General features: G+C 34.5%; 3 protein-coding genes across 11 annotated transcripts; all 3 read right to left on the bottom strand.

The window, feature by feature from the left end:
- Positions 1–5830: 5830 nt before the first annotated feature.
- LOC141670482 (F-box/kelch-repeat protein At3g23880-like) lies at positions 5831–7625 on the bottom strand. The gene is made up of 2 exons (XM_074476355.1): positions 6108–7625; positions 5831–6016 (listed from the first exon to the last, which is right to left on the bottom strand). Exon 1 carries the CDS (start codon positions 7609–7611, stop codon positions 6343–6345), a length of 1269 nt encoding a protein of 422 aa, XP_074332456.1. The 5' UTR covers positions 7612–7625; the 3' UTR covers positions 5831–6016; positions 6108–6342.
- A 3718-nt stretch (positions 7626–11343) lies between these two features.
- Positions 11344–20930, bottom strand: LOC141671358 (pentatricopeptide repeat-containing protein At5g48730, chloroplastic). 9 transcript variants are annotated; one of them, XR_012555107.1, is made up of 5 exons: positions 20597–20930; positions 18150–18556; positions 16644–17383; positions 15782–15851; positions 15117–15689 (listed from the first exon to the last, which is right to left on the bottom strand). XR_012555107.1 is itself a non-coding variant. In XM_074477574.1 (4 exons), exon 4 carries the CDS (start codon positions 13609–13611, stop codon positions 11353–11355), a length of 2259 nt encoding a protein of 752 aa, XP_074333675.1. In that variant the 5' UTR covers positions 13612–13757; positions 14973–15689; positions 15782–15870; positions 16626–16673; the 3' UTR covers positions 11344–11352. The 9 variants fall into 9 exon arrangements, 4 of the variants coding, with proteins under 4 accessions (XP_074333675.1, XP_074333676.1, XP_074333678.1 ...); XR_012555105.1 differs by having other exon boundaries at positions 15782–15870; XR_012555108.1 differs by having other exon boundaries at positions 16626–17383.
- Positions 20931–21274: 344 nt separating this feature from the next.
- On the bottom strand, positions 21275–25797 carry LOC141673108 (FACT complex subunit SSRP1-like). Its single transcript, XM_074479842.1, has 12 exons — positions 25744–25797; positions 25327–25523; positions 24990–25098; positions 24762–24848; positions 24577–24660; positions 24206–24403; positions 23906–24051; positions 23220–23364; positions 22635–22733; positions 22360–22548; positions 21767–21845; positions 21275–21652 (listed from the first exon to the last, which is right to left on the bottom strand). Exons 1-12 carry the CDS (start codon positions 25795–25797, stop codon positions 21567–21569), a joined length of 1473 nt encoding a protein of 490 aa, XP_074335943.1. The 3' UTR covers positions 21275–21566.
- Positions 25798–25851: the final 54 nt, after the last annotated feature.

The following is a 25851-nucleotide window of genomic DNA, read 5'->3' on the forward strand; positions in this document are numbered from 1 at the left end:
CATGGCAATATCTCTTCTTGGATTAATTCTTCGGGCAGCTCCGTGAAGATTTTTATCCTCTTCCCATCCAACTCCTCAGTCGGAGACACAATTTTTCTTTTTCTTGGCCGAGACAATCTAATTCTTTTTCTATCCAAATTATGTGGCGTCGTGGACGATGACATCGTTTTCCGTTTTGCACCTAACGTTGGCGGCTGGGATGACGGCATGCTTGCTAGTTCTGCAGAAACCCTAACGTGGGAGGATTGGAGAGCCATATCAACGAGTGTCTGGCTTCTGTTTATTTAACGTACGTGGTGGAGGGAAAGTCCGTGTGTTTATATAAACTATCTCTTCTTTATATAATAGCATAACAAGGGGATAATATTTTGAGATTAAAAAGTCTCATTAAAAAGACTAAACTACCCCTGTTTTTAATATTTATATAAAAATACCCCTGTTTTTAATATTTATATAAAAATTGTTATGTGGAAATTGAACTCGAGTTGTTTCATTCTTCCATACAACCTCGTACCACTACACTATATTGTCACATATGCTTTTTATCATACACATAATATGTGAGTGTGCTAAAGGAATATTTTATTTAACTTTAAAGTTAACTACTTGAATTCCGCAAAAAAAAAGATAGTTACTTCAAAATTTGTACAATTAATTTTAAAGAACTGAATTCCAGATATAAAGTTAGACATGGTACATAAATGGATTATTATTTTATTTATTATTATTTTTTTGTTTGAAAATATATCTCATATATTTTTAACATATTTTTTTATTATAAAAAGTAATTAAAATGTAAATGTATAATTTTTAAAGAAAATATTGAAAATAGAATCGCCTATATATAGATAATCTAGATCGGTATTAAATATTTAGATAAGTTCGAATTATAATGAGTCAAAGAATTTTTAGTTTATTTTGAATTTGAAATCAGAATTTGGCCCATTGTTCAAAAAATACTCGATATTTGACTATATGACTGGCCGAAAAACATTGTCACATTCTACGTTTAGTAAATTTAAATTAGAAGTTCGACCAGAATATTTTACCAATAATGTGAAATTTTTTGATATCTTATATTAATATAAATTAATGTGTTTGAGGTGTTTATAGGATCAAGTCAATTGATTATTTGTATTAAAATTACTAACTTAACTGGTAGCGCAATAATGTTTTGAGACTTGTCCCGATTTTAATAATATTTGAAATTTGATATGAGATCTCACGAGATTTGTTAAAACTGCGATGATATATTAAATCGATTTATTTTTAATTTTTCACTTTAAAAAAACTAGCATTTTAAAAAGAATTCTTTTAGATAAACAATATTTATTGATCAAGATACAAGTAAAAGTTATATCTATACTATTTGTAGCATTTGATTCAATACATTTTATACTATTTTAAAAAATAAATATTGTTCAATAATTTGAAGGAATTAACCAGTTCAACTAATATTTATAAAACTTTATCGAATTGAAAAATATTTAATTTTAGGAGAATGGTATACAATATTATCAAATTATTATATGAAGAAATATTAGAATTGTAATGAAAGAAACTTAAAAATAGTTTAAATAACAATATAATTACAATTTTTTCTTCAAATTCTTGAAAAAATCATGGACATCAATAATAAGTCTTACAATATATAATTTATTTTTATGTTACATGATTGATACCCTGTCGCGTTATGGATTGTTTGTCAGTGATAATGTGAATACCATATATAAATTATTGCAATTTATTTATTACATAATTTTAATTTTTTTTTGAATAATTATAAATACATGTTATTTAAGTAATCAAGTGTCTCACTAGATATTAATAATGATTATACATGTATATAAATCAGATATTTAGCATATAAATAATTGAAACCATCGTAATTTCCTAAGAAATGTAACATACGATAATTCACATGCTAACATAGATACATATAACCTAATCTTATTTTGTTAAGAGTGGTGTAAAAAAACTAACATTTTTCCAAACATACATACGTTAAATTTCAAAAACTAGCCCGCAAGGGTTGGCTTAGCTGGTTAAAGAGAGGAAAACTATCCTCTTGGTCACAGGTTCGAATCCCACGGGAGGAGGATTTATGATTATGCCTCCTGAGTCAGAGCTTGTCGCTTAAATGCGGTTTACCTTGGTTCACGTAGTTTGCAGGCTATTGCGTGAGCCCGTAGGGTTTACCCAGTGCGCACCCGAAGGGTAGCGGCTGCGGGTTACCTACGATAAAAAAAATAAATTCAAAAACTAACATTTTTCATTAAAATCAACTTTTATATTAACAGTAGCGTAAATTTTATATTATTTTATATTATGATTGCAAGTAATTCTGAATTCAGTTATTCATTTTTTATCTTTTTAAATTGAGTAAGTTAATTGTAAGTTAGTAGATAACTCAGTAATAATATAAACCAATTATATAGTTTATTTAAATAAAATTCAAAATTTTTGGTCAACTCTGTATTAAACATATATGTTAATTTTTAACTTTTTTTTTTGTAAACATACCAACGACATTCAACATATTAAGTTTATTTGTTTCATTTTAAACGTATACTGACTACCCTGTTTATATTCATTCATCTCTTCTATATATAATAGGAGAATAAGGGTATAGTTTAATCAGATTAAAAATTCTCATTGAAAATACTAAATTACGCCTATTTTTAATATTTATATAAAAGATGTGGTCTATGGGAATCGAACTCAAGTTATTTCATTCAACTATACAAGCTCTTACCACTACACCATATTGTCACATGTGTTTTTTATCATACACATAATATGTAAGTGCGCTAAATGAATATTTTATTTAACTTTAAAAATACTTACTTGAATTCCGCAAAAAAAGGATAGTTAGTTGAATATTTGTACAATTGATTTTAAAAAATTAAATTCTAGATATAAAATTAGGCATAGTACATAAATGGATTATTATCTTATTTATTAATCATTTTTTAGTTTGAAAATATATCTCATATTTTTTTATTATAAAAAGTAATTAAAATGTACATATATAATTTTTAAAAAAATATTAAAAATAGAATCGTTTATATATAAATAATCTATATTGGTATTACATATTTAGATAAGTTCGAATTATAATGAGTCAATGCATTTTAAAACTTGGCCCATTGTTCAAAAAATACTCGAAATTTGACTAAATGACCGAGAAGTTTTTCAATTTAATTACCTACTTGCAAGGTCGACTCCACTTCAGTGACGAATTAGCCATTTAACCGTAACATAATTTGGCCAAATATTTAAAGTTTAGGTATTAATTACAATTTTAACACTCCTCCATGCGTATTATTTTTTATTATCGTAGGTAACCCGCAGCCGCTACCCTTTGGGTGCGCACCGGATAAATTCTAAAGGCTCACGCAATAGCTTGCAAACCACGTGAACCAAGGTAAATCGCATTTAAGCGACATGCTCTGGCTCAGGAGACAAACTATTATGTTCATGTTAAAGAATAAGTAGCATCTTTCATCCTATCATGCTCTCGGGTAGGGGTGTACACGGATCGGGTTGGGCGGGTTGGGAGAATTTAGCAACCCAACCCAATTAGTTCGGGTTTTCAAAATTTCAAACCAACCCAAACCATTTAAATTTGTAACCCAAACCAATTTGTATTGTTCGGTTTGGTTCGGTTTGGATCGGTTTGTTAAATATACAAAATTAATATAAAAAATTATAATAAAACATAAGGTTTCAAAGTTTAAAACACTTGAAAATAGTTCAAAACAATATTACAATCCACCATATTGAATAGTCTTAAGCATCCAATTTTCGACATCAAAAGTACTAATAATATTGCTTACGCTTTAAATATTGGAATGAATCATAAATGTAAAAAATATAACACTAATCAAACATCTATTGTTATTACGAAATGAACTATGAACATGGAGGTTATAAGTTACATTTAGAGTTAGAGATATATGGATCTATGTAAATGGCCTAAACATAATTTTGGATTAACTTATTAGCATGTACATATATATTTTAATCGGGTTGGGTTGGATTGGTTTAAAATTATCGAAAACCATATTCAACCCCATTAAATCGGGTTGACATTTTTTCAACCCAACTATATATCGGGTCGAAAAAAATCGGTTTGGTTCGGCCGAAATAGGGTCGGTTCGGTTTGGATTGGTCGGGTTGGCCAAACCGTGTACACCCCTACTCTCGGGACTTGCACTGTCTATATGTTCAAGATGTCTACATTTTTTGCACTTCATATGACCTCCAGCAACACTTAATTTGTGGATGATTTGTGCTGGATATTAATTTTTAATGTTGCAGTTAACTCCCCCGGGTTGTAATCGTTTCTTCATTCATCATCATCCTCCACCGCTCTTGTGCCTGGTGCGTTAATTTTTGTTTTTATGGACAAAGTGCATTGATTAAGAAAATGTAGTTCACATACGTTGTTATCTGATGATTTTCTTTTTAAAGTATCCCTGGCCCAGGACCCGTCAACAATCTACATATAGCATCCACAGTTATCACTATAAGAGTTGCAGAAGGTAAATCAAGACTCTACGAAGCAAGAGAGTGTGAGAAACCTTGTCAAAAGGAGTAAATGGAAGCTATGTTACCCGGACTCTTCAATTTTGCCCTCACACCCGTGTCCATCAGACATGACATGAGTGTGGGTATGGGATCTAAGTCGGATCCTTCAATTGAAATCTGGACACTTCTATTTCCACTAATATAGTTTAAAATGATTTACAAAGCCTCACAATAACTTATTTTTTAACGAGGGATGTCTAGAAATTACTATTTCCATTATATTATTTTGATTTATGAGCATAAATTTGAAAGAAACAATAAGTATGTGTCTTTATATTGGTATATGACACTATTAACACAGTTAAAATATATAAAATGTAGATATAATATAACATATGTAAAGGTTATATGCCGAATCCCCACACCCGTGTCCAATTTCAGATATATATCCACGAATCCGAATTTCTAAGAAATTAAGGATTGGACACTTGGATCTACACCGGTGTCCGACACCCATACCCGAGTCCGGATAACTTAGAATGGAAGTGCGCAAGTAATTACCTGGAGCACCCCTTCACTAAAACCATCACCAAATTTTAAGATTATGGACAGCATCATCAAACAAAGCTCTCGCAAATTTATCATATATAACTGCACCAAGTCTGTACATCAAAATTTTGGGACAAAGGATTAACTCTCCGCTTTTGAATATCAAAAACTGATGCAACTTTGTAAGAAAGCAGAACCAGCTCAAGAATGATAGGCAATTAAGTTGATAGAAATATTTTAAACCAATTAGCTAGATACAGCCCAGAAAACTGGCAGCTGAATACACTAATTAATACCAAAATATATAATGCACTTGAATAAACATATATTATTGTAGCATGATACAGCCAATCAAGAGCTCAAGTGCAAACTTGTCTGCACATTTGAAAGAAAACTCTTGGTTCGAGATACCATCTTGCACGAGTATTCTATATGCACATATGCAATACGAAACTAAGTCCCCAGCTGCAGCTAGTACATATTAAAGTCTTTACTTAATAATGTGCTAAATTTCTGCTCCCATACTCCGAGTACAAAACAAAATCAGTGAAAAGATTCAAGAATCAAGAACTTCAAGAACTTATGAGTAGATTAGAAGTTGATGCTTATAAGTTTGCAAGCATATTTGTTGATCTAAATGATAGGCCACTCAATGAGTAGATTAGAAATAGCCCAATAAATTAATCAAGATTTGACCAAACATATGATCAACTTATAGTTCCTTTAGGCTTTAACTGCCAATTCAAGGTCTGCATTGTCAAAAATTATGCAAGGTACATTCCCATCAAGTTCAAGGGACACCTAATTAAGAGACAGTGACTAAAGAATCAGCAAACCAAAAACGTACATATATAAGCTCACTTCTGTCAGCGCACCTGCCACCAGTTTTTTTTCCAACAGCTGTTGATGAGCCTGTGAATGTGATCTTTGTTACCTAAACATGTTTTGGAACATATATAATCTGTTGAGTTCATACATAATAAAACATCTCACAAGTAAAAGATGATGGCTAGATTGGAGATTACCTGAGTACTTGCAAGTAAAGCATCCCCAGCTTCAGGTGCATTTCCCATAACCGCAGATATTCAACAGAAGAAAATTAGGAAACATATGATGAATACTTAAATTGAAGTACAAAAACCAGAGTATGAGAAAAGATTCTGATCCAAAATCAATTAATCGAAGTACAATTCATTTAACTGGATATGATGAATACTTAAATTGTCTTCGAAACTAACAAATCACTTGTCTCCTAATGAACTAATTAATTACACGGGACTCGCGACAAAGTGGAGGACTAATTTGGTTCTCCGAATAAATAGACTTCATTCCTTGAAGGAAAACCAAACTAGGCGTATAAGTAAAGCACACGTTGAAGCTAGGTTCAGTAACTGGAATGCACTTGGATGTATCTGTTTTGTGATCATAGCTGTGAATATTACCATATTCATAAAATAAAAAGTCATCACCATATCTGAAACCCTGTTTCAAGTGCTCAAAACGCATGAATTCTTTGAATGGTCCGATACGGTACATCATACTCCAACCACCATCGCATCCCTTGTCCTCATCCAAAGAATATATTTCGAGCCTACCAGTTGTACATGGGTCATACGCCATCAAAGTAAGAAGGTCCTTCATATCTACGACTGTAAATATCTTTTGATAACTGAAATCAGCACAAAATTCGGGTAATAACTTGAACTTGTTACTTGTAGCATCAAACTTGAGTGCAGATAAAGATAGAATAACTTTGTACTTGTCCTTATCGGATTTGACGGAAGTTAAACATGTCCAATAAGGACAATCCTTTACCATGGTATTTGGAGTGCGTGATCGCTTAAATTTACGAGTATGAATTTTAAAATCAACATCGTCAAACTGACCATGGATCCATAAATCAGAATGAGAGGAGTAAACTGCATAATATAGATGAGACACGCCAATAGAGCGATAGCAAATCGCAACCTTGTAATCGTTAGTAACATGATCAAAACCGAATCCAGCTCTGATTAGACAATTATAACCTAGCGGTGGAAGGTGAAATTCCTTAGACTGACGAATTGCAGGGTTCCACAACCACACAATGTTCTGACAACAGACACAAACTAAGCCCTTTGCAGAACCAATCAAATGGTTAAACTGACGCCCACGGAGCGCAAATGTCTGCTGGTAGCGTGAGAACGTAACAATGTAGTCTGTTCTATCAGCAACGAGACAGTCGTGGTCACTAGGGTTTTGGTACGCGTTGTGGTGTTGTACAAATTGTGGACCGGAGAAGAGAGATAGCCATGATTTACATACAGATTTTAAACGTACCACCGACTTGATTGGGAGCCGTGGCAATATCTCTTCCTCGATTAATTCATCTGGCAAATCTGAAGAGATTTTTAATCTCTTTCTATCCAACTCTTTATTCGGAGACAAAGTTTTTCTTTTTCTCGGCGGCGTTGAATGCATGATTTTCAACCTGCGGGACTGTGTTGTTAGTTCTGAAGAAACCCTAACATGGGATGATTGGACAGCCATATCTACGCGTGCTATTTCTCTATTCTGTTTCGCGTGTGTTTATATTGGCATGAGGTTAGGGTTTTTATTTAACTATTCAAATCGAAGTTTGATTAGGGTATAGTTCATGTTAGGAAATAACTAAAAAAAACTGTCGAATCATATGCAGCTCGGGGTTAATAAGTTTTTCCCGCATCTGTTTCCTAATTGGTTTATTATTTTATTATACTCTATTTAGATCATCATCTTACCCAATAATACCGCCTATATAAAGTCTGTGGAAGATATAACATATGTAATTTTACCCTTTTTCCAAAAAATGAATGAAGAGGTTGTTTTCTTTCTCAAAAGACTCCCAAAGAATGAATGAAGAGGACACAACATTACTCACATTTATTTTCTCAAAAGACCCCCCAAAATCAATTTTCCCAAAAGAGTCCGGCTTGTATGCACAAATATGTGTAAATAAACAATGACATATAAAACTAAGTAAAATTAAATGAGACAATAATTTGGCTCATGATTTTCTGGCATGGGACTTACCTATTATACTCTCTGTAGATGTTTTTGATAAAAAATACAAAGATGTCATGAATATGTCCCGTAAATATTTTAAATCAAACTTGTTGATTATAATTATAAATCAATACTAAATTATAATAAATTAAACATGGTACGGCAATTTGCTTCAATCATACAAACAATAATAATTGTTAGATTTTCACCAAATATATAAATAAGAACGGTAAGATCTATGCTAAATTACTTAAATTATGATTTCTATCAAAAATTCAAGGGTGGAATTCTCCCAACAAATTATTAAAAAAATTATCGAATCCTCTCAACAACAATATCAAAATTTAAAATTTGTATTATGTTATTATTATAAAGCTATTTAAATAAAAACTCAAAATTAGAATACAGTAAAACCTCTATACAGTATTATTCTCGGGACTGAGAAAAATATTATGATAGAGAGGTTATTCTTACGTAAAAGTTAACATATAAATTTTAAATTTAAAAATTAAATAAAAAATATTTAATTAAAGAATTTCATAACACAAACGAGATGAGGTTCATGCCTTATCAGGTGAAGGTAGAAATCACAAGCAGCCAAAAATAAGAAATATGGCTGAAGCAAGAATATCCATTATGAAAGAATTTAAAATAATATATTTTACTATTAATATTATTAAAGATATAATATTAAATATTCTTATAATCTTGTAAGATGTTCAGACTAATTCTTTTGATTAATTTCCAATTAGCTAATTACATTTCTAATCAAATAATTCCTATTTGCTGCCTACTGTCATTTACTTTTCTTTGTTATCACTACTAGCTCCTAGCTCCTGGCCTTCATCTGCTAAATTTTTGAATTACATAACAAAGTCATTCACCAAGAACAATAAGCTCATCAAAAAACAGTTCTGGACTTCTGAGTACTGGCTTTATAAAATTACCATTCCCCAGTCCTCTTCAATTACAGATTTTATGATATATTCTTGTTATATATACGGTCACCTTACTCACTTTGTTTTTCTTCCCTTCAGTTCTGGTGCCTCAAATTTATGAGGACCGGACAATGTACGTCGAGAACTTTACAAGTTGGTGTATAAATTCGATGTTCTTTTAGAACTCATGAACATTACAAACCATTGATACTTTTCAAGTAAATAAACGTACAGGACGAGAACTATATAAGTGGGTGTATAAATTCGATGTTCTTTTAGAACTCATGAACATTACAAACCATTGATACTTTTCAAGTAAATAAACAGAGAGGAAACTCACATAACTAATAATTCCAATATATGAGAATTAACAAAAACATAGTATGAGAAAAGATTCTGATCTGAAATCAATTAAAATGGTCTTACAATTCATTTAACTGGAACAATGGCGCGTAAATAGTCTTGCAAACTGTCAAAGCATTTGTCTTCTAATGAACCAATTAATCGCAGAGGGGTTACAGAGTCGTGATCACGAGGAGAAATTTGGCTGTCTGAATAAATAGACGTCATTCCTTCAATAAAAACCAAACTAGGCGTGAAGGTAAAGCAGGTACTTAATTTAGGTTTAGGAAAGTAACAGTTGCAGACAGGTGCAGATTTTGTAACATGAATGCACTCTTTAGTATCTGTTTAATGATCATAGAGGTAAAACTTACCATTTTCAAAACATACAATCTCATCACCATAGTTGAAGCCTTGTTGCACATCCTGAAATCGCGAAAATAGTTCATATGGTCCCAAACAATGCATCTTACTCCAAACACCACGACATCCTTTATCCTCGTGCAAAGAATATATATAGAGCATACTGGTACATGAGTCATGCGCCATGAAAGTAAGAAGGTTCCTCATATTCACAACTTTAACTTCAAGTATCTTTTGATTTTTAATACCAGCGCAAAACTTGGGCAACAACTTGAACTTGTTGGTTGTAGCATCAAACTTGAGTGCTTCCAAAGATAACATGTTGTACTTTTTCTTATAGGATCGAATAGTATGTGTTCTTATAAAATAAGGACAGTCCTTGACCATGGTATCCGGAGAGGGTGATTGGTTGAATTTACAAGAAAGAATTCCATAATCAACATTGTCAAACTGATGATGGAACCATGAATCAGAGTTCGATGAGTAAACTGAATACCTTAAGTTTGACAAACTCGGGTGATAGCAAATTGCCACCTTGTAATCATTTGTCACAGGATCAAAACCGAATCCAGCTCTTATGATATGACAGTTATAACTTTGTGGTGGAAGGTAAAGTTCCTTAGACTGATGAATTGCGGGATTCCAGAGGGACACAATGTTGTCACGACGAATACAAACTAAGCCCTTAGCATAACCAATCAAATCGTACTTCCCACGGAGTGCAAATGTCTCATGGTAGCGTGAGAAAGTAACAATACAATTTGTTTTATCAGCTACTAGGCAATCATAATCGTTAGGGTTTTGGTGAGCGCTGTGCTCCCTTACAAACTGTGGATTCGAGAACAGAGACAGCCATGATTTACAGACTTAAAACGTACAACCGATTTAACTGGAAGTCGCGTCAGTATCTCCGCTGGCATTACTTCTTCAGGAAGTTCCCTAGTCTCTAACACCATACTTATCCTCTTATTACTCCTATTTCCATCCAGTTCTCCTGTCGGTATCGACGACATTCGTTTTCTTTTCTCTCTGATCGGCCGAGACAGTCTGATCCGTTTTTCGACATGTGGAGTCATTCTTTGCCGTTTCTTGTTCGGCAAGTCACTGGTAGGCAGGGACATTCGTTTCATTAGGTTTGAAAGGTTTGAAACCCTATCATGGGACTGTACGGTCATCTCTGCTCGTCTCTAATCTACGCCTAGCTCTAATTAGAATGAGTTTTCTTTTCATGTTTGCAATTTGTGTTCATCTATATAGGCGTGAGGCTAGGACGTTAATCTCATTGTCAAAATCGTTTTTGGATTAGGGTTAGGCAGGGGCGGCCCGGCGGGTAAATTCAAGAGTTAGCAGGAGATATTAGTATACCGTAAATATTAAAATTTTGATTCCAATTATTACATGCAACTAGCTTTACAACTCTTCATCAATATTTTATAAATTTTAAATATAAAATTTTATTGTAGTTTAAGATTAAATAGTTTTCATTAATATTTATAAATTTCAAATATAAAATTTATTGGAAATATAACAAACATACCTATGTTTTTTAACTTTTTTTTTTTTTTGATAATTCGTACTTGCATTCAACCGATAACGTCAAGTTCTAGTACATGAGAGATAAAACTAGGAGGAGTGACAAACCACTCTCTCCATTATCTGACATAGAATAAGCGGATTTAGCTACGGTACGCGCCACTCTATTAGCAGATCGAAAAACAAACCTGATTAGCACTGAATTAATGTGCTTTAACAAATGAGTACAATCACCCACAATGGTTCCAAAAAACGATTCTTCTGGCTCCCTATTACAAGCCTGTACCAGTGTTTTCGAATCTGTTTCAAATATGCATTCCTTATATTGCAATTCCATGATCCATGACAAAGCTTCTTTTAGAGCAATTGCTTCCGCTTCCCTCGGTCTCCAAACTCCATCTACTTTCTTACATCTTGCTGCCAGAAACACACCCTGATGGTCTCTTATAACTGCTCCACATCCTATACTATTGTCCTGAAAAATCGCTGCGTCCACATTTACTTTTATCCACCCTGCATCCGGATTCTCCCACTGTCTAGCCCCAGCAGCTTTCTGATCCTTTTCCACCGTTATCTGAGCTTCTCTCCAGTCTCGCAATAAGTTATTAGCCGCTGCCTTAACCCCAAAAGCAGAACCGTTAATCTTTTCCCAAACCCACTTATTTCGTCTATTCCACAGACTCCAACAGACCATTCCCACCTGCACACATTGTTCCCTTGAGCAGTTTTCAAACATATGTCTGATCACCATACCAGCTGAATTATTTACCGAATATTGCACACTAGAAAAAATCCCTGTCATATTCCATACTGTTTTTGCAAAACCACATTCAAACAAAACATGTGTGTCTGTTTCACTCGCAGAATGACACCAGGGACATAACACATTTATATCAACATGTTTCAGAATTAATGCACTAGCTGTTGGTAAACATGACGTGCAAACCCTCCACAGAAAATTCGTTACTTTACCTGGTAGTTTCAACGACCATAACTTGATCCAAAAACCTTTGTCCACCATATCCAGTTCCCCTTGTAACCATCTATATCCACTTTTGACCGTATAATCCCCTTTCTCATCCAATATCCAAAACCACGAATCTGTGACTTCTTCTAAAGGTAATGGGATTCGTTTAATCAAGTCTACATCACGAGTTTGAAGCACATCCTGGACTATATCAAAATCCCACCTGCAAACGTCTTCCTGCATTAAATTATGCACCATGCCATGATGTAGTTGCTCAGGCATTGGTGTCCTCACATAACCGTCACTAACATCTGGTAACCACGGACTATCCCAAATAGTTGTATCTCTTCCATTTCCAATTCGTCTACGAGCCCCTGCCTTGACCACATCAATAGCTGCCAAAATACTTCTCCAGGCAAAACTTGGGTTCGATCCTATCGTCGCATCTAAAAAGCTCGAGTTAGGATAATATTTTGCCTTCATGACTGCAGAAACTAAGGGATTAGACTCTGTAAGGAGCCGCCAGCCCTGCTTAGCCAACATAGATAGGTTAAAATCCCTTAATTCCCGAAGCCCCAATCCTCCACAGCTTTTTGGTTTACACACCCTACGCCATGACATCCACTTCACTCCCTTACTATTCCCCCCACTACCCCATAGGAATGCATTCATTTTTCTTTCAATATCCTCACATATTGTGACTGGAATTTGAAACAAACTCATCCAGAAACTGGGTATGGTTTGGGCTGCTGAACTCAGTAAGGTTACCTTCCCATGTTTCGACAACTCCTTATTATACCAACCCTCCAACCGTTGTTGCACTCGGACAGTAAGAAAACCAAATACCTCCGTTTTTTTGTTGCCTACACACATAGGCATACCAAGATATTTACCTGGTTTTTGGACTTGCTTTACTGATAAACTTTCACACACTGCCCGACAGTTCTCTTCCAGGGTGTTAGGACTGAATACCACCTCAGATTTTTCATAACTTATAACCTGCCCTGACCATGCCTCGTATCTTTGCAACACGCTTTTTAATGTTTGTGCTTCTGTTTTTGTTGCTCTCAGAAAGAAATAACAATTATCTGCGAAAAGTAGGTGAGATATAGACGGCGCATTCCTTGCAATTTTACAGCCATGTAGTAAACCACATTTCTCATACTCTCGAATCATAGCACTCAACCCTTCTGCGCAAAGAATATACAAATATGGAGATATCGGATCTCCTTGTCGTATTCCTCGTTGTGGTATCACTTCTCCAAAAATTTCACCATTTCGTAAAAAACTATAAGTTACTGTTTTTATACATTGCATCACCCTTTCTACCCATACATCAGGAAATTTAAATCTCCTCATCATCAACTCAAGGAACGACCATTCCAAACGATCATATGCCTTAGAAATATCCACCTTCAACCCAGCTACTCCAATTTTTCCTTGCGTTTTTCTCTGAATATAGTGATTAATCTCGTATGCTATCAAAGCATTATCAGTGAGCAAACGGCCTGCAATAAACGCACTTTGATTAACAGATATAAGTGTATCCAACATTGGTTTTAGCCTGTTCGCCAACACCTTAGAAAGGATTCTCATCAACACGTTACACAATGAGATTGGCCGGAGATCAGCCACTTTTTAACTTATTTACAAAAATGCGGTGAAAGTTGCATATGACGGTGCAGAGGAGATTACTCGAAATTGCATACAATATTGCAAATGTTACATTTCATGTTGCATATAAGGTTGCAACGTATTTTTGAAAATATTTTCCGCAACTTCAATATTTTTGAAAAATCCCCGGTTTTATTTTAGTTCAGATTAAATAGCATATGATCGATGATATTTGAATCATTAACGTTATAGCATGTTTATAAACAATAATATAAATGTTTGTTGTTGTCGGGGTTCGAACATGAGAATTTGATATAAATATTTGTTGTTGACGGGGTTCGAACCTGGAAACTTATGTAGTGTATAAATAATAAAATAAATATTTGATGTTGGTGGGATTCGAATTTAGAAACTTTGAGTAGTGTATATTCTTTTCCTATTTGAACCTAATGGTCCTACTAATTTGATTAAGAAGATTTGACGGTTATGAAAGAGGATAACCAAACCAACCAAAAAAATGCATACCAAAGTATACCCCATTCCGGTTATTATAGTTTAGTATAGATTAGGGGTGTAAATGGGCCAAAATGTTCGTGAGCTACTCTAGTTCCGCCGTAAAATATTCGAATTTGGCTCGGTAATAATCGAACTCGAGCTATTCAAATTTTTTACCGAGTCGAGCTCGAATTTCAAATTACTCGGTTCGTAAGGTTCGCGAGCCTTATTGAGCCTTTATTATTTTTAATTTTTTTAATATACATATATTTAATCAAATCAAACTCGAGCCGATCTTATTTCGAGTTTTTTTTAATATTTGGGGAAATTTGAATCTAACTTTCGAGCCAAACTCGAGGCTATTGAATGTTTTACGATCCGAGCTTAAAATTTAAGACTCGGTCGAACTCAAGCTCGAGCCCAAATATTTTTAATCGAGTTTGAGCCGAGCCTGACAGTTCGACGCGGCTCGATTACACCCCTCATCCAACATTTCAATGATGTCAAGTGTTCAAAATTTGTTGATAGTTTTTTTTCGAGATTTTGAGTGTTCAAAATTTGTCCAAAACAAGTTATGTTTGAGTGTTTAAATTGTCAAAAAAATAACTACTCACGTGCAAGGAAATTGTTTAAATTTCCTGTACATACTCCAGTTGGCCGCTGAGTTCTTGAATCCTATCTGCTTCTGCTGTGCAAGGTGCAACTATTTAATCATAATCCAAATATCTGCAATATGAATAAAAATACAAAGAGGAACATCAACTTGAGCTCTGTTTTCATGTCTGGTATATTCATATTCTGCTACTGTTTGAATATCAATCAAGTCTGTGTACAGAATCATAACAGGGTTAACAAAGGCTTGTATTCAAATCTCTAAATTGGATTAAATTAACATTATGTAGTGAGAACAACCATTTACGACTAACTAATACTTCGTATGCTGACCGCGGCTCCATACCAATTACCTGAAGCAATGCCTTGGACTTCACCATCGCATTAATTTTATACCAGCATATAGAAGAGACGGCATGTCTTTCTCTTAGCAATAATATCGCCCCTTGGTCCAGCTTCGTCTAGAATATCAGGTATGGTTTGAGACTTCTGGGAAACATTTGCAGTTATGCACAGGCACAAAAGTTAAACTCCCATAGTAATGAGTCTGCTCTAAGTGTGGGATATACTAGGTCTGTTTGATGGGCGGTTAGTTGAAATAAAATCTTATGTAGCGAATATTTTTCCTTCTCTGTACTGAACATCAAAAAATTACCAGCGGATCAGACCATCAGAAGCTAGCAGTACAATCCACAAGCATCCCCTCGAAATCAGTTAAACTGTTGACGGATAAGGACAGAGCATCAGCAAAAGCTCGAGTCTTATTTCTTTTACTGTCCTTGGCAGCACAAAATTGACTTCTAGAACTTACCAAATTAAGTTGCTTTACAACACCTGTCCACGATCATATCGAATTGACAGACTTGCGACATCTAGCTGCTCTGAAAAAATATGAGGTACCTAAGCAAAAATTAAAAATAAATTGAATTTCACGAAGTTTTTAATACTTTTGCAGATTATCTATAAAATTACTACCAACGAACAGTTTCTCAAAACTTCAGTGATAAACTAGACTTTGCTACAAAGATATCCAGATTTACTATGACTCATAGTCATTATTATTCAAGACAACAATTTTTGACCAAGATCAATTTTCAGCCGAAACACATAAAACACCTTTCAGCATATGCAAGTGAACAGAAAACCGTAGTACATATACAAACTTCTATAGTAAAGTTGTCACTGACGTAATAAAATATAGCATGACTGTAAAGCATATGCAGTGCGTTTAAAATACATTACTAAGGTGTGTAAAGAATGACTTCACTGAAAAGTTCATATGTAAGCACTTTTTTGCACTCCCTCTGGTTCAAAATAATACCCTTTAGGCAACTTTGTACGAATGTCGAATCTTAAGGCATAAAAAATTAATAGTTAAAACTAAATATTATTCATAATTTCTATATCAGATAAAAATGTAGAATATTAATACCACAATCCAGGATGCTACAAGTAAAACATCCATCAGATAAGCAGTCAACTTGCCAGAAAATAAAACATCCGCACTCATTTAGCAACACAAAGATATCCAACAATTACCAACGCTTTTGTTTAAAGGATTATAAATTAGTTCGATGTTTTATACCCACTGCTTACAGAACTTACTTTTGTAATTAACAAAGAGGACGGTACTTGAAAATTTGTCAATGACTTACCTTGCAGAAAAGATATACCTTGCAGAAAAGATATGTTGTCGCTCTTCAAAAGTTAGTCCTTTCTATTATGGTGAGTGCTCCCCAGTGACGCAAGCACAGCCTTGAACTCCTTCACCTGGTTAGTCATGTTACTCATAGAATACGCCTTAATCATGGTTCTATATGTAATTTTATCAGGCTTGCATCCTTTCCTCTCCATGATTTGAAGAACATTTTGCATCTCTGCTACACATCCCATCATACCATAGGCATCAACCAGGCAGTTAAAAAATACAGTATCAAGTGTCACATCAGAATTTTCTGTAAATCGCAGAACACCGGTGATTTTTTCAGCTTTTCCTGCTTTACCATAAGCTCTTACAAGTGAACAAAGTGTGACACAGTTTGGTTTTATCCTCTCCGAATGCATCAGCCTAAATAAAAATTCCATCTGTTTAAGATCACCAGCCCTTCCAAATGCATCTATCACTACATTGTACGTGACAATTGACCATGAGAAGTGATACTTCTCCATGTATTCCATTACAGCACTCATTTTCTCATAATTACCAGTTTTCCCATAGGAATCTAAGAGTATATTGAAGGTCTTAATGTTGGGTTGAATCCCAGCACATTGGAACTTCTCATAACACTTCTCCATCGTCTCAATCTGCCCACTGTTTCCAAATGCTCTCAGTGTGGAGTTCATGGTCCATACATCAGGCTTTACTTCTTGCTGATGGAGCATCTCAACAAGAGTTGATTCCATTTGTGTGAACCTTGAAATAAATGGAACCATTAAGGTACTTGCTCTCTCAAACGGTTTTAAGATACAACAGATAAGTTTAAAATGAAGTATCAATATTTACATTTATTTCTACAACGAATCAAGACAACCACAATGTAGGAATTGCTAAGAGTAAAACGAACTTGGAGTTTGAGGTGGCAAGAAATACAATTTACAATGAAGAACTGATGGATCTTTCTTTTGTACATTATTGATATTACCTTTTTCTAAGATCTTTCTCCAGACTCCCTCCTTTCTATTACATTAGTGGTTTGACTTTTTGCACGCACTACAAAGAGGTTTGACCACATAGTTAGAATTAATATTTTTAAACTTCTCTTTTTGTGAATAATAATTTTGCTTAAATAATTGATTGACAAGAATAATATTTTAAAAGTAATTATTGTAACTATGTGGTCAAAGCTCTTTGAAGTGAGTGCAAAAAAGTCAAGCGGCTAATATTATGAAACGGAGGAAGTACCATATCATGGTAATCAGGGATATGCTGCCCTAATTCTAAAACAAGTGACTTATATAGCTACTAAATCAAAATCAACTAGGTATTAAATTTACTTCAAGATTGTGATATCTTCATTGGTATTGATCGATGAATTATTGATTGCAAAATCTGCTTTGGTAAGTGCAGGTGAATTATATCTATTTTCGCTGAAAATTAATCAGAATAGGCCACTGACTGCAATTTTAACCAAAACAATTTAGTGAACTTAATAATATAGAGGCTAAGAGAAAGATATTACTTTTTTGCTTTCCCGTATGAATCAATGAGGGTGTTGTATGTGATCGTGTTGGGTTTTATTCCACGAGATGTCATGTCAGAAAGTAAATATTGCACTTTGTCGAAGGCATAAACTTGGAGGCAAGATTTTATGAGAATTGAGTATGTGAAGACATCTGGCTGACAATCAGAAGTGTTCTTCATTTCTTCGAGGAGGTAAAATGCTTCGTTCAAATGGCCACTTCGGCTGTAAGCAGACAAAAGAGCAGTATAGGATTCAACATTCACAGCACAACCTTCATCAATCATGGCCTGGAACAACGAATGGGCTTTCTCAGGTTGCTTACATTTCCCAAGCATGACAATTAGCTTGACATAAATACCGGAGTTTGGCCTGTACCAAAGCTGCTCCTGAAGTAACTCAAAAACCTGAAAGTAATTACAGTCTTTGTCATTTAGTTTATGAACATCTCAAGACTAGATTTGCAGACTACAATTTAATAAATTGAAAAACCATTTTAAAAGCAGATCCAAAAATACTTTCTTTATTGGAAAAAAAAAAGCAATACAAAACTAATAATATATTGCTATTGTTTCAATTAGCACAACCAGCGTTCTTCTCGGATAATAAAATAAGCACCACATAAACTTTTTGAATTGATGGGCAGAAAAGGCAGGTGTTAACGCACGGATAAGTGATTTTGTGTAGAATATGTTGCAATTGAAACAACATACCAATGGCCAACTTTGAGCATCTCCACGGGGAATATTTTACAAATTAATATAGAGGTTTTTAGTTGCTTAAAAAATGTTTTACCACTACTTGCAATTTGGACGACAAGTATATCTCGATAATGAAATCTTTTTTTTTTGTTTTTTGGGTCGTTTATATTCTTTTAGAAGCACCTTTGCCACCACTCTGGCACCTGCTTAATTAATGATTCTCAAAATATTCTGCACAACAGCACAAGTACTAACTTTCAAGGAAATAATCAAACCCACTACCCCACCCCAATATATCTAGGGAAGCTTAATTACTATACCAGTGCCATAAGTCCCTAACTACTACACATCTAATCCCTCATCATCCCAGAGTGAGGATCCACATTTTTTCTAACGATAATAGATTCTATAGAGAACATGCAAATGCTTGAAATACTAGACAGCCTACTTTCACCGAATGCCTCATATAAGTCAACAATACAAGCTACAAGGTCCATCCATTAAGGTTTATCTAGGCAAGAACTAGATAGATTCATTAATTTTTATTCCCAACATTAATTGACAGACATACATATTCATATCAAGGACCACTTCCAAACAACTGACCACTGACATAATCTATTAAGGTGTAATTTCCACTATATACAATATTTGAATGTTTGCTAGTAAGAAAAAAATTAATAAGACTCCTCAAATATATTGGCTTATGAATTTTTCCGCTTTAGTAAGTCAATTTAGACGAGTGAAGTTATGAAGAAACCTTGTATGTAATACCATAGTATGTCTAAACTTTATATGTGGGTGGTGCCAATAAAAATGTAATATTTTTCCTATATTTTACTCATTAAATACCTGAAAAACTCACAATATTTTCCATTGTAGTCAAAATCACTAACTTTTTCATAGAATATACTATCATCTCCAAACTTTGATATGTGAGTGATATCATGCAAAACAAATGCTCCGAACTCCAAAAAAAACAATTATCTCTTTATTGAATAAATTTATTGACAAACGTAAATGACTATATATGAAAATTTTGTTCAAGGACGTGTCCATCTTGACATACTTGACGAGCTAAAATGATGATTAACCATGTACCTGAAGATGTGTCAGCTAAGAATCAAGATCATAATGATGACTAGTGTAGCCTAGTAATTTGAAGTTTTTGAACCCTTAATCAAAACCAAACATCTGTTTGATAACTGTTGTTTACTTATCTTTCTTATCACTAGCTCCAAGCCTCCGTAAACTTATAAGTAACATACCAAGGTCATTTACTGAATGCAGGGTCGAGAAACACATAAATTACATAATCTTAAGCATACACATCCTTTTCCAAAACTTCTAATTATCATATAAGCTAAATTAACAGAAAAAGATTAAAACTTTAACAATGTCCATGGATAAGAATATTCGAAACAAGTAGAGAGAGAGAGAGAGAGCTGCTAATTCATCATTTAAGCTAAATTAACAAAAAAGATTAAAACTTTAACAATGTATATGAACTAGAATATTCAACAAACACAAAGAGGGATAGAGGGATAGAGGGGGGGAGAGAGAGAGAGAGAGAGAGAGAGAGAGAGAGAGAGGGAGTGAGAGAGAGGGACAGAGAGAGGGACAGAGAGAGAGGGACAGAGAGAGAGGGACACACACACACACAGAGAGAGAGGGGGAGAGGGGGAGAGAGAGGGAGAGAGAGAGAGAGGGAGAGAGAGGGAGAGAGAGGTAGGGAGGGAGAGAGACCTTAAGAGCAGACTCCCAACGCAAAGCAGTGATTCTTTCATGAAGAGCTTCAAGAACAGTTCTGGGCAATAGCTTCTTAGAATTAGTGGGTCCCCTTTTCTTCTCAATAAAAGATTTTGTAGCTTCTCTTCTCAATATTATTGAAATAGCTTTCTGTGAAGCTATCTTGTTATTCACCATCACTTTTCTTTCTCTGTTTTCTCTTTCCTTTAGCTTTAAGGCCTCAAGATTTTTTACCGGCTGAGTCTCCGGTCTCCGGTTAATCGGCGGCGGAAATGGGGTTGTGGGCCCGGATAGAGATGCCATGGATTTTGGGTACCAAAGAATTTGTGAGTTGTCTGATCAATACTGGTAGTTAAGATAGTAGGAGAATAATGGGCTTCAGTTAGTATTCTGTGCTTATTGGGCTTATTATTGGGCCGGTTTGGGCCAACAATCTACCTTGACAAACCATAATTGACATACATATTTCATCCATTAATCCCGAAAATAAAAAAACTTAAACGTCCATACATATGACTCGATAAAATGTTCTGAAAGTTAGAAATCTTGATTTGATTCTTCGACACATGAATGTCCATACACGACACGATAAAATGTCCTGAAAGTTAAAAATCCTGATTTGATTATTCGACACATGAATGATGAAATACAAAAATATACGAATACGAAAGTATATGATTAATTTAGTATGAGATATTCTTAAATCATTTAACAAAATGTATCATGATTTATAACTATCATAACACAATCACATAGTATAACAAAAATATACTACTTTCAGTTGGGAACTTAAGTGATGATAAAGTATACATGTCACAATAGATGCATCAGTGCTTTGTTTACTCTTTATCTGCAATGTTGACGAATTGTTACTATACAAAGATGTCTGCAAAACCTCTACTCTATATATGTTGTTGCTTGTTAGCAAATCAATGTCGAATTCGATTCCTGAATATGATTTTACTGTCTAGTCTTTAGTGTATCCCTTCATTTCATCTGTGTACCGTTTCTTGTCTTGCCTAGCAGATGCCTCGTATACTTCCTTCTCCTCGCCTACAAGGATCCAGTTTTTCGACATCAGATGAGATTATGAAAATGACTCTAGATTATTGAGAAAAAGATGGCTTTTCCCGGATGAAATGAAAATTGCGGACAAGAAACACAAACCTGATATCTTATTCCATCTTTCTCCTAGAACCCTGCCAGTGTCTGTGAAGCTGATTCCAGGATTAGTCTTCTTCACATTCTGGAGCCAACCGTTTTAAAATGAGCATATTATTAGCTGTTGTCGTGTAAAAAACCAGAAAACAATCACAAGTTCAACAGTAAATAGCCTTAAAAAAGACCTAAACAACGTGTAATCACTAATGCCGTCTCTAAAAAGACTAATCATTTAGTGACAAGAGAAAGCCTAAAGATAGCCGATAGGTATGAAAGAGGCAACATTGTATGAGTGTCATTTTTATGTACATTCATCAAAAAGTGTCTTCAGCAAAGGATATACAAGGTCAGATACGATCAACGTGCAATAACCAGCAGCATTACTCATTGAGTACTGAACAAACGAGTCTAGTAAACCAGATATATAAAGTCAAGAACAACCAGTAACGGGAGACGGCCCAAAATTAGATATGAGTGGCAACATTTTGGTTTTTAAGTCTAGTAAGATATGCATATGAAATATTAACGCAGGCAATTTTATAAAGTAATTTGATACGTCATACAATTGTTGTTCTGAAAGACTGACAACTGATACCAACCTCCCTTTCAGCCTTGGAGAAGAACATGAAAGCACTTAATGGCTTCTTAGGTGCATTTGGCTCTTTCTTCTTTGGTTTATTCTTCTTAACACCGTCTTCCTCTCCATCTTTCGTCCTTGTTCTCTTCTTACTTGCCGCTTCCTTAGGAAATGCCAAAGGCTTTTTCTCAGGTTCTTTTTTCGCAAGTCTCTGAATAGGCAATAATACAAGTGAACTACTGAATGCTGACACTTGACAATGAACCCCTAGAAAGCAAATAACTAAGACTGGTTTACCTCATTTTCACCTCCATTGTCACTCGCATCAGAATCTTCTCCATCAGAATCATCTGTAGGTGAACCAGAATCATCTTTCTCAGCAACGAAATCCTCATCCTGCATTATAGAGCAAGCATTCAAAAATTTGCAGCAGCAAAACAAAGATAGACGTGAACATGGATACTAAACCCTCAAGGATCTCAAGAAATCAACAGAGTAAAAATATTACTACAAAAAACTCATTCCCTATAATCATTCGCTGAGTACATGAGTAAACACCAATATTTTACAGTTAAAAGTAAAAGTATGTTTAGGCTCCAAACTTAATCCGAGAAAGTCTTGGCAGGCGCACGCGATCCCAGTTCATGCTTCACATACAAGTTACATCCATAACTTAATAGTTACATGAGAGTACAAACCATTTATATATTACACAGACGATATCAATCTTCAAAAAAAATGGGTTCGGTTAGGAACATAGAAAGTGAAGTGGTAGATAGCCAATAAATTTATACGATACAAAGCACTTTCCAGGGATTTAAGCATGAGCCTATCACATTATGTTAGATTACCATAAATCTAAAAAATAATTGATGATATTACCTCCTCGTCGCTCTCATCTCCATCAGCATCATTCTTGATCCTCTCAAGATGTGGGTCAACATCACCATCATCATTCTGCAAAACAGTAGGAACACAATCTGCAGCTTGGGAACCACCAACGTTCATGATTTTCAAACCCTTCGAACTGCATTAAATTACAGAAGAGAAATTGAAAATTTTGTTGTATGTTCAATTAGCAAATTTGAAGTGGGAGAACAGAAGGAATTACATGAAAAACATAAAGAAAACAAAGAAAGATGCCGAAAGTTCTAAATAACTGAATGAGCTATATGTTTTGAGCCAACTAGCCAAGATACCCTATATCTACAGCATAACAGACCATCATCCAATAATCAACAGACAATAAGACATACTAGTATAAAACATATCAAATAACAAAACCACATATCCCAAAAAATAAATAACTAGTTAAGTGGATCTAACAAGCCAAACCGCATATTACATGACCCGTAACTAGTTGTACGTGTGCTTTGCACCCCTAAAAGAATAAATGTGGCCTCTTTTGAGTTTTCGTGCATCTGCCTTTACCGGTAATAAACCTCATTTGTTTAACTTCAATATTCTTAAAATTTATTCTAGGCATGTCATTACAGAAGTCCAGAACAAGAATTTAACACTTATTATATCTATCCGGCTCAAAATAGACATTAAGATGCCTTACTGACCTGATGAAGTCAAAAAGATTGTGATATTCATTTCTTTGGATGTTCCTGAATAAATATTCTTGTTCAGTCTTCAGTCTGATCAGAAGATCGAAGTATTGCATGTTTGACCGTCCAGCAGCATGCATCTCAAACTCCACATAATCAATCTGAAATCAGAACATAATATAATTTATTAGCACGTCATAGCAATCAGCACTTGATTTTGACACTCAAGGATCACCCCTGCTAGAATCCAGAAAGCACAAGAAAGTTCTAGTTTTGACCATAAACTTTTGGAGTTAAATGTTAAGTATTATATACCATATCATGAAAAATAAGTGTTGGAGGCTTTGGAAGGAAGAAAAAACTCCTCTCGAGTGGATAGAGGACACCATCATCAGCTTTCAGGGACCACTTTACCGCATAACCATCCTGACGACTTTGGAACTTTCCTGGTCTTGTGACTTTGGTACTAGACAAGTTTTTCAATATAGTAGTGAATACTTCATGAATGAGTCCCTGATATTAAAGAGAACTCGCAGTAAATATACTGCAATCGATGCTATACATAAAATCAAGACTTTAACTAAAACACTATCATCATATATGTCTTATGCAATAATCACTCCACAAAAAATGGAGCCAAATACCCTCCTTGTTTTTTGGCCAATCCAATAAATGATGCACCTTACCTTATTTTCTATCTTGTCTTGGTACTTATTAGAGATCTCTTCCTTTGGTGGCAGTGTGTTTTCCACAATTTGATCTGTTTCAAACTGGCGAATATACAAAGTTATTGCATGAGCATAAAACTAAAGAAAGTGATGAAAGAACTATATAACATTTAATATGAGGCTAATATCATCAATAACAATACCTGTATCAAGATATGTGGGTATAATGTTTGTCCTTTATGGATTGGTGGATCAAGAGAAACAACAACAAAAGTATGTGGTTGATTGAACTGTCAAAAACAAAAGGGAAAAAAGTATATTAGATCAGATACCTTTAATCGCGACATGTATAACAAATGTACAACTAAATGAGGCAAAAGGCAAAACATATTTTAGATACATTCTAAATGTCGTAAACTTCATATGCTGACCTTGGGCAGTATAAAAAGGCTAACAATGCTTCTGTATTGGATTTTAAAATCATTGGCTTGCCCTTGGAGCCTCAAAAATGAACCATGTAATTCAACGTTATATCGCCCCCTGCAAAAAACAATCACCTTAATAACAATGACAAACTAGAGTTATCTCTGTTCTAGTTTCTTCTCTCCCCTGTATCCCCTCTGCTCAGAGTCCTAATTAGTTCTAGTTCATAAAAACATTACAAACACATGTACAAATTACAATGCAGGTGAACCAAAAAGACTTAATAAAATTAATTCAGCCACCGGAAATAGTAATTAGTAACAGAAGTTTTGCTAATTCTAGAACCATACCTGGTCACCAAAACCCGAAAAATTGTAATTGAACCCTTTCTTGCTAATAACTCCAAGCTGATTACTCCGCGGAACCTTCATCCACGTAAGCCCTAATATATCAGCCTTGTCTACTTCCACGTCAGCATTGCCGCTGCCTCGTTTCTTCCACATTATATCCCCTGTATGAACAACCCTAAGTTGTCCAGGGTTCTGCAGCAGCAAACAGCAAATAAAATTTCATTCGACATTCTAAATTTGCATGCAACGTTTTAATTTATTAACACTGACCAAACTTTTAATGTTTCGTTTTTAATATAATAGTATACATAATTGATAATTTGCTTTAGAGAACTAGGGTTAGGGTTAAGAAGAATAAAAGGCATGCACGTATAATTTGATTAGGTTTATAGGAAGAGAATGTACAACTTACAGTGCCACCGCGGCCTCCGAGAGAGATATTGTTGAATACTTGACCACCTGACATTGATTTTAACTTCCGAGAAGCACCGTGAAGCTTGATTTTATTCTAACTCTCCAA

Source organism: Apium graveolens, chromosome 7, assembly GCF_009905375.1.
Source record: "Apium graveolens cultivar Ventura chromosome 7, ASM990537v1, whole genome shotgun sequence".
In the NCBI taxonomy this organism is placed as follows: Eukaryota; Viridiplantae; Streptophyta; class Magnoliopsida; order Apiales; family Apiaceae; genus Apium; species Apium graveolens.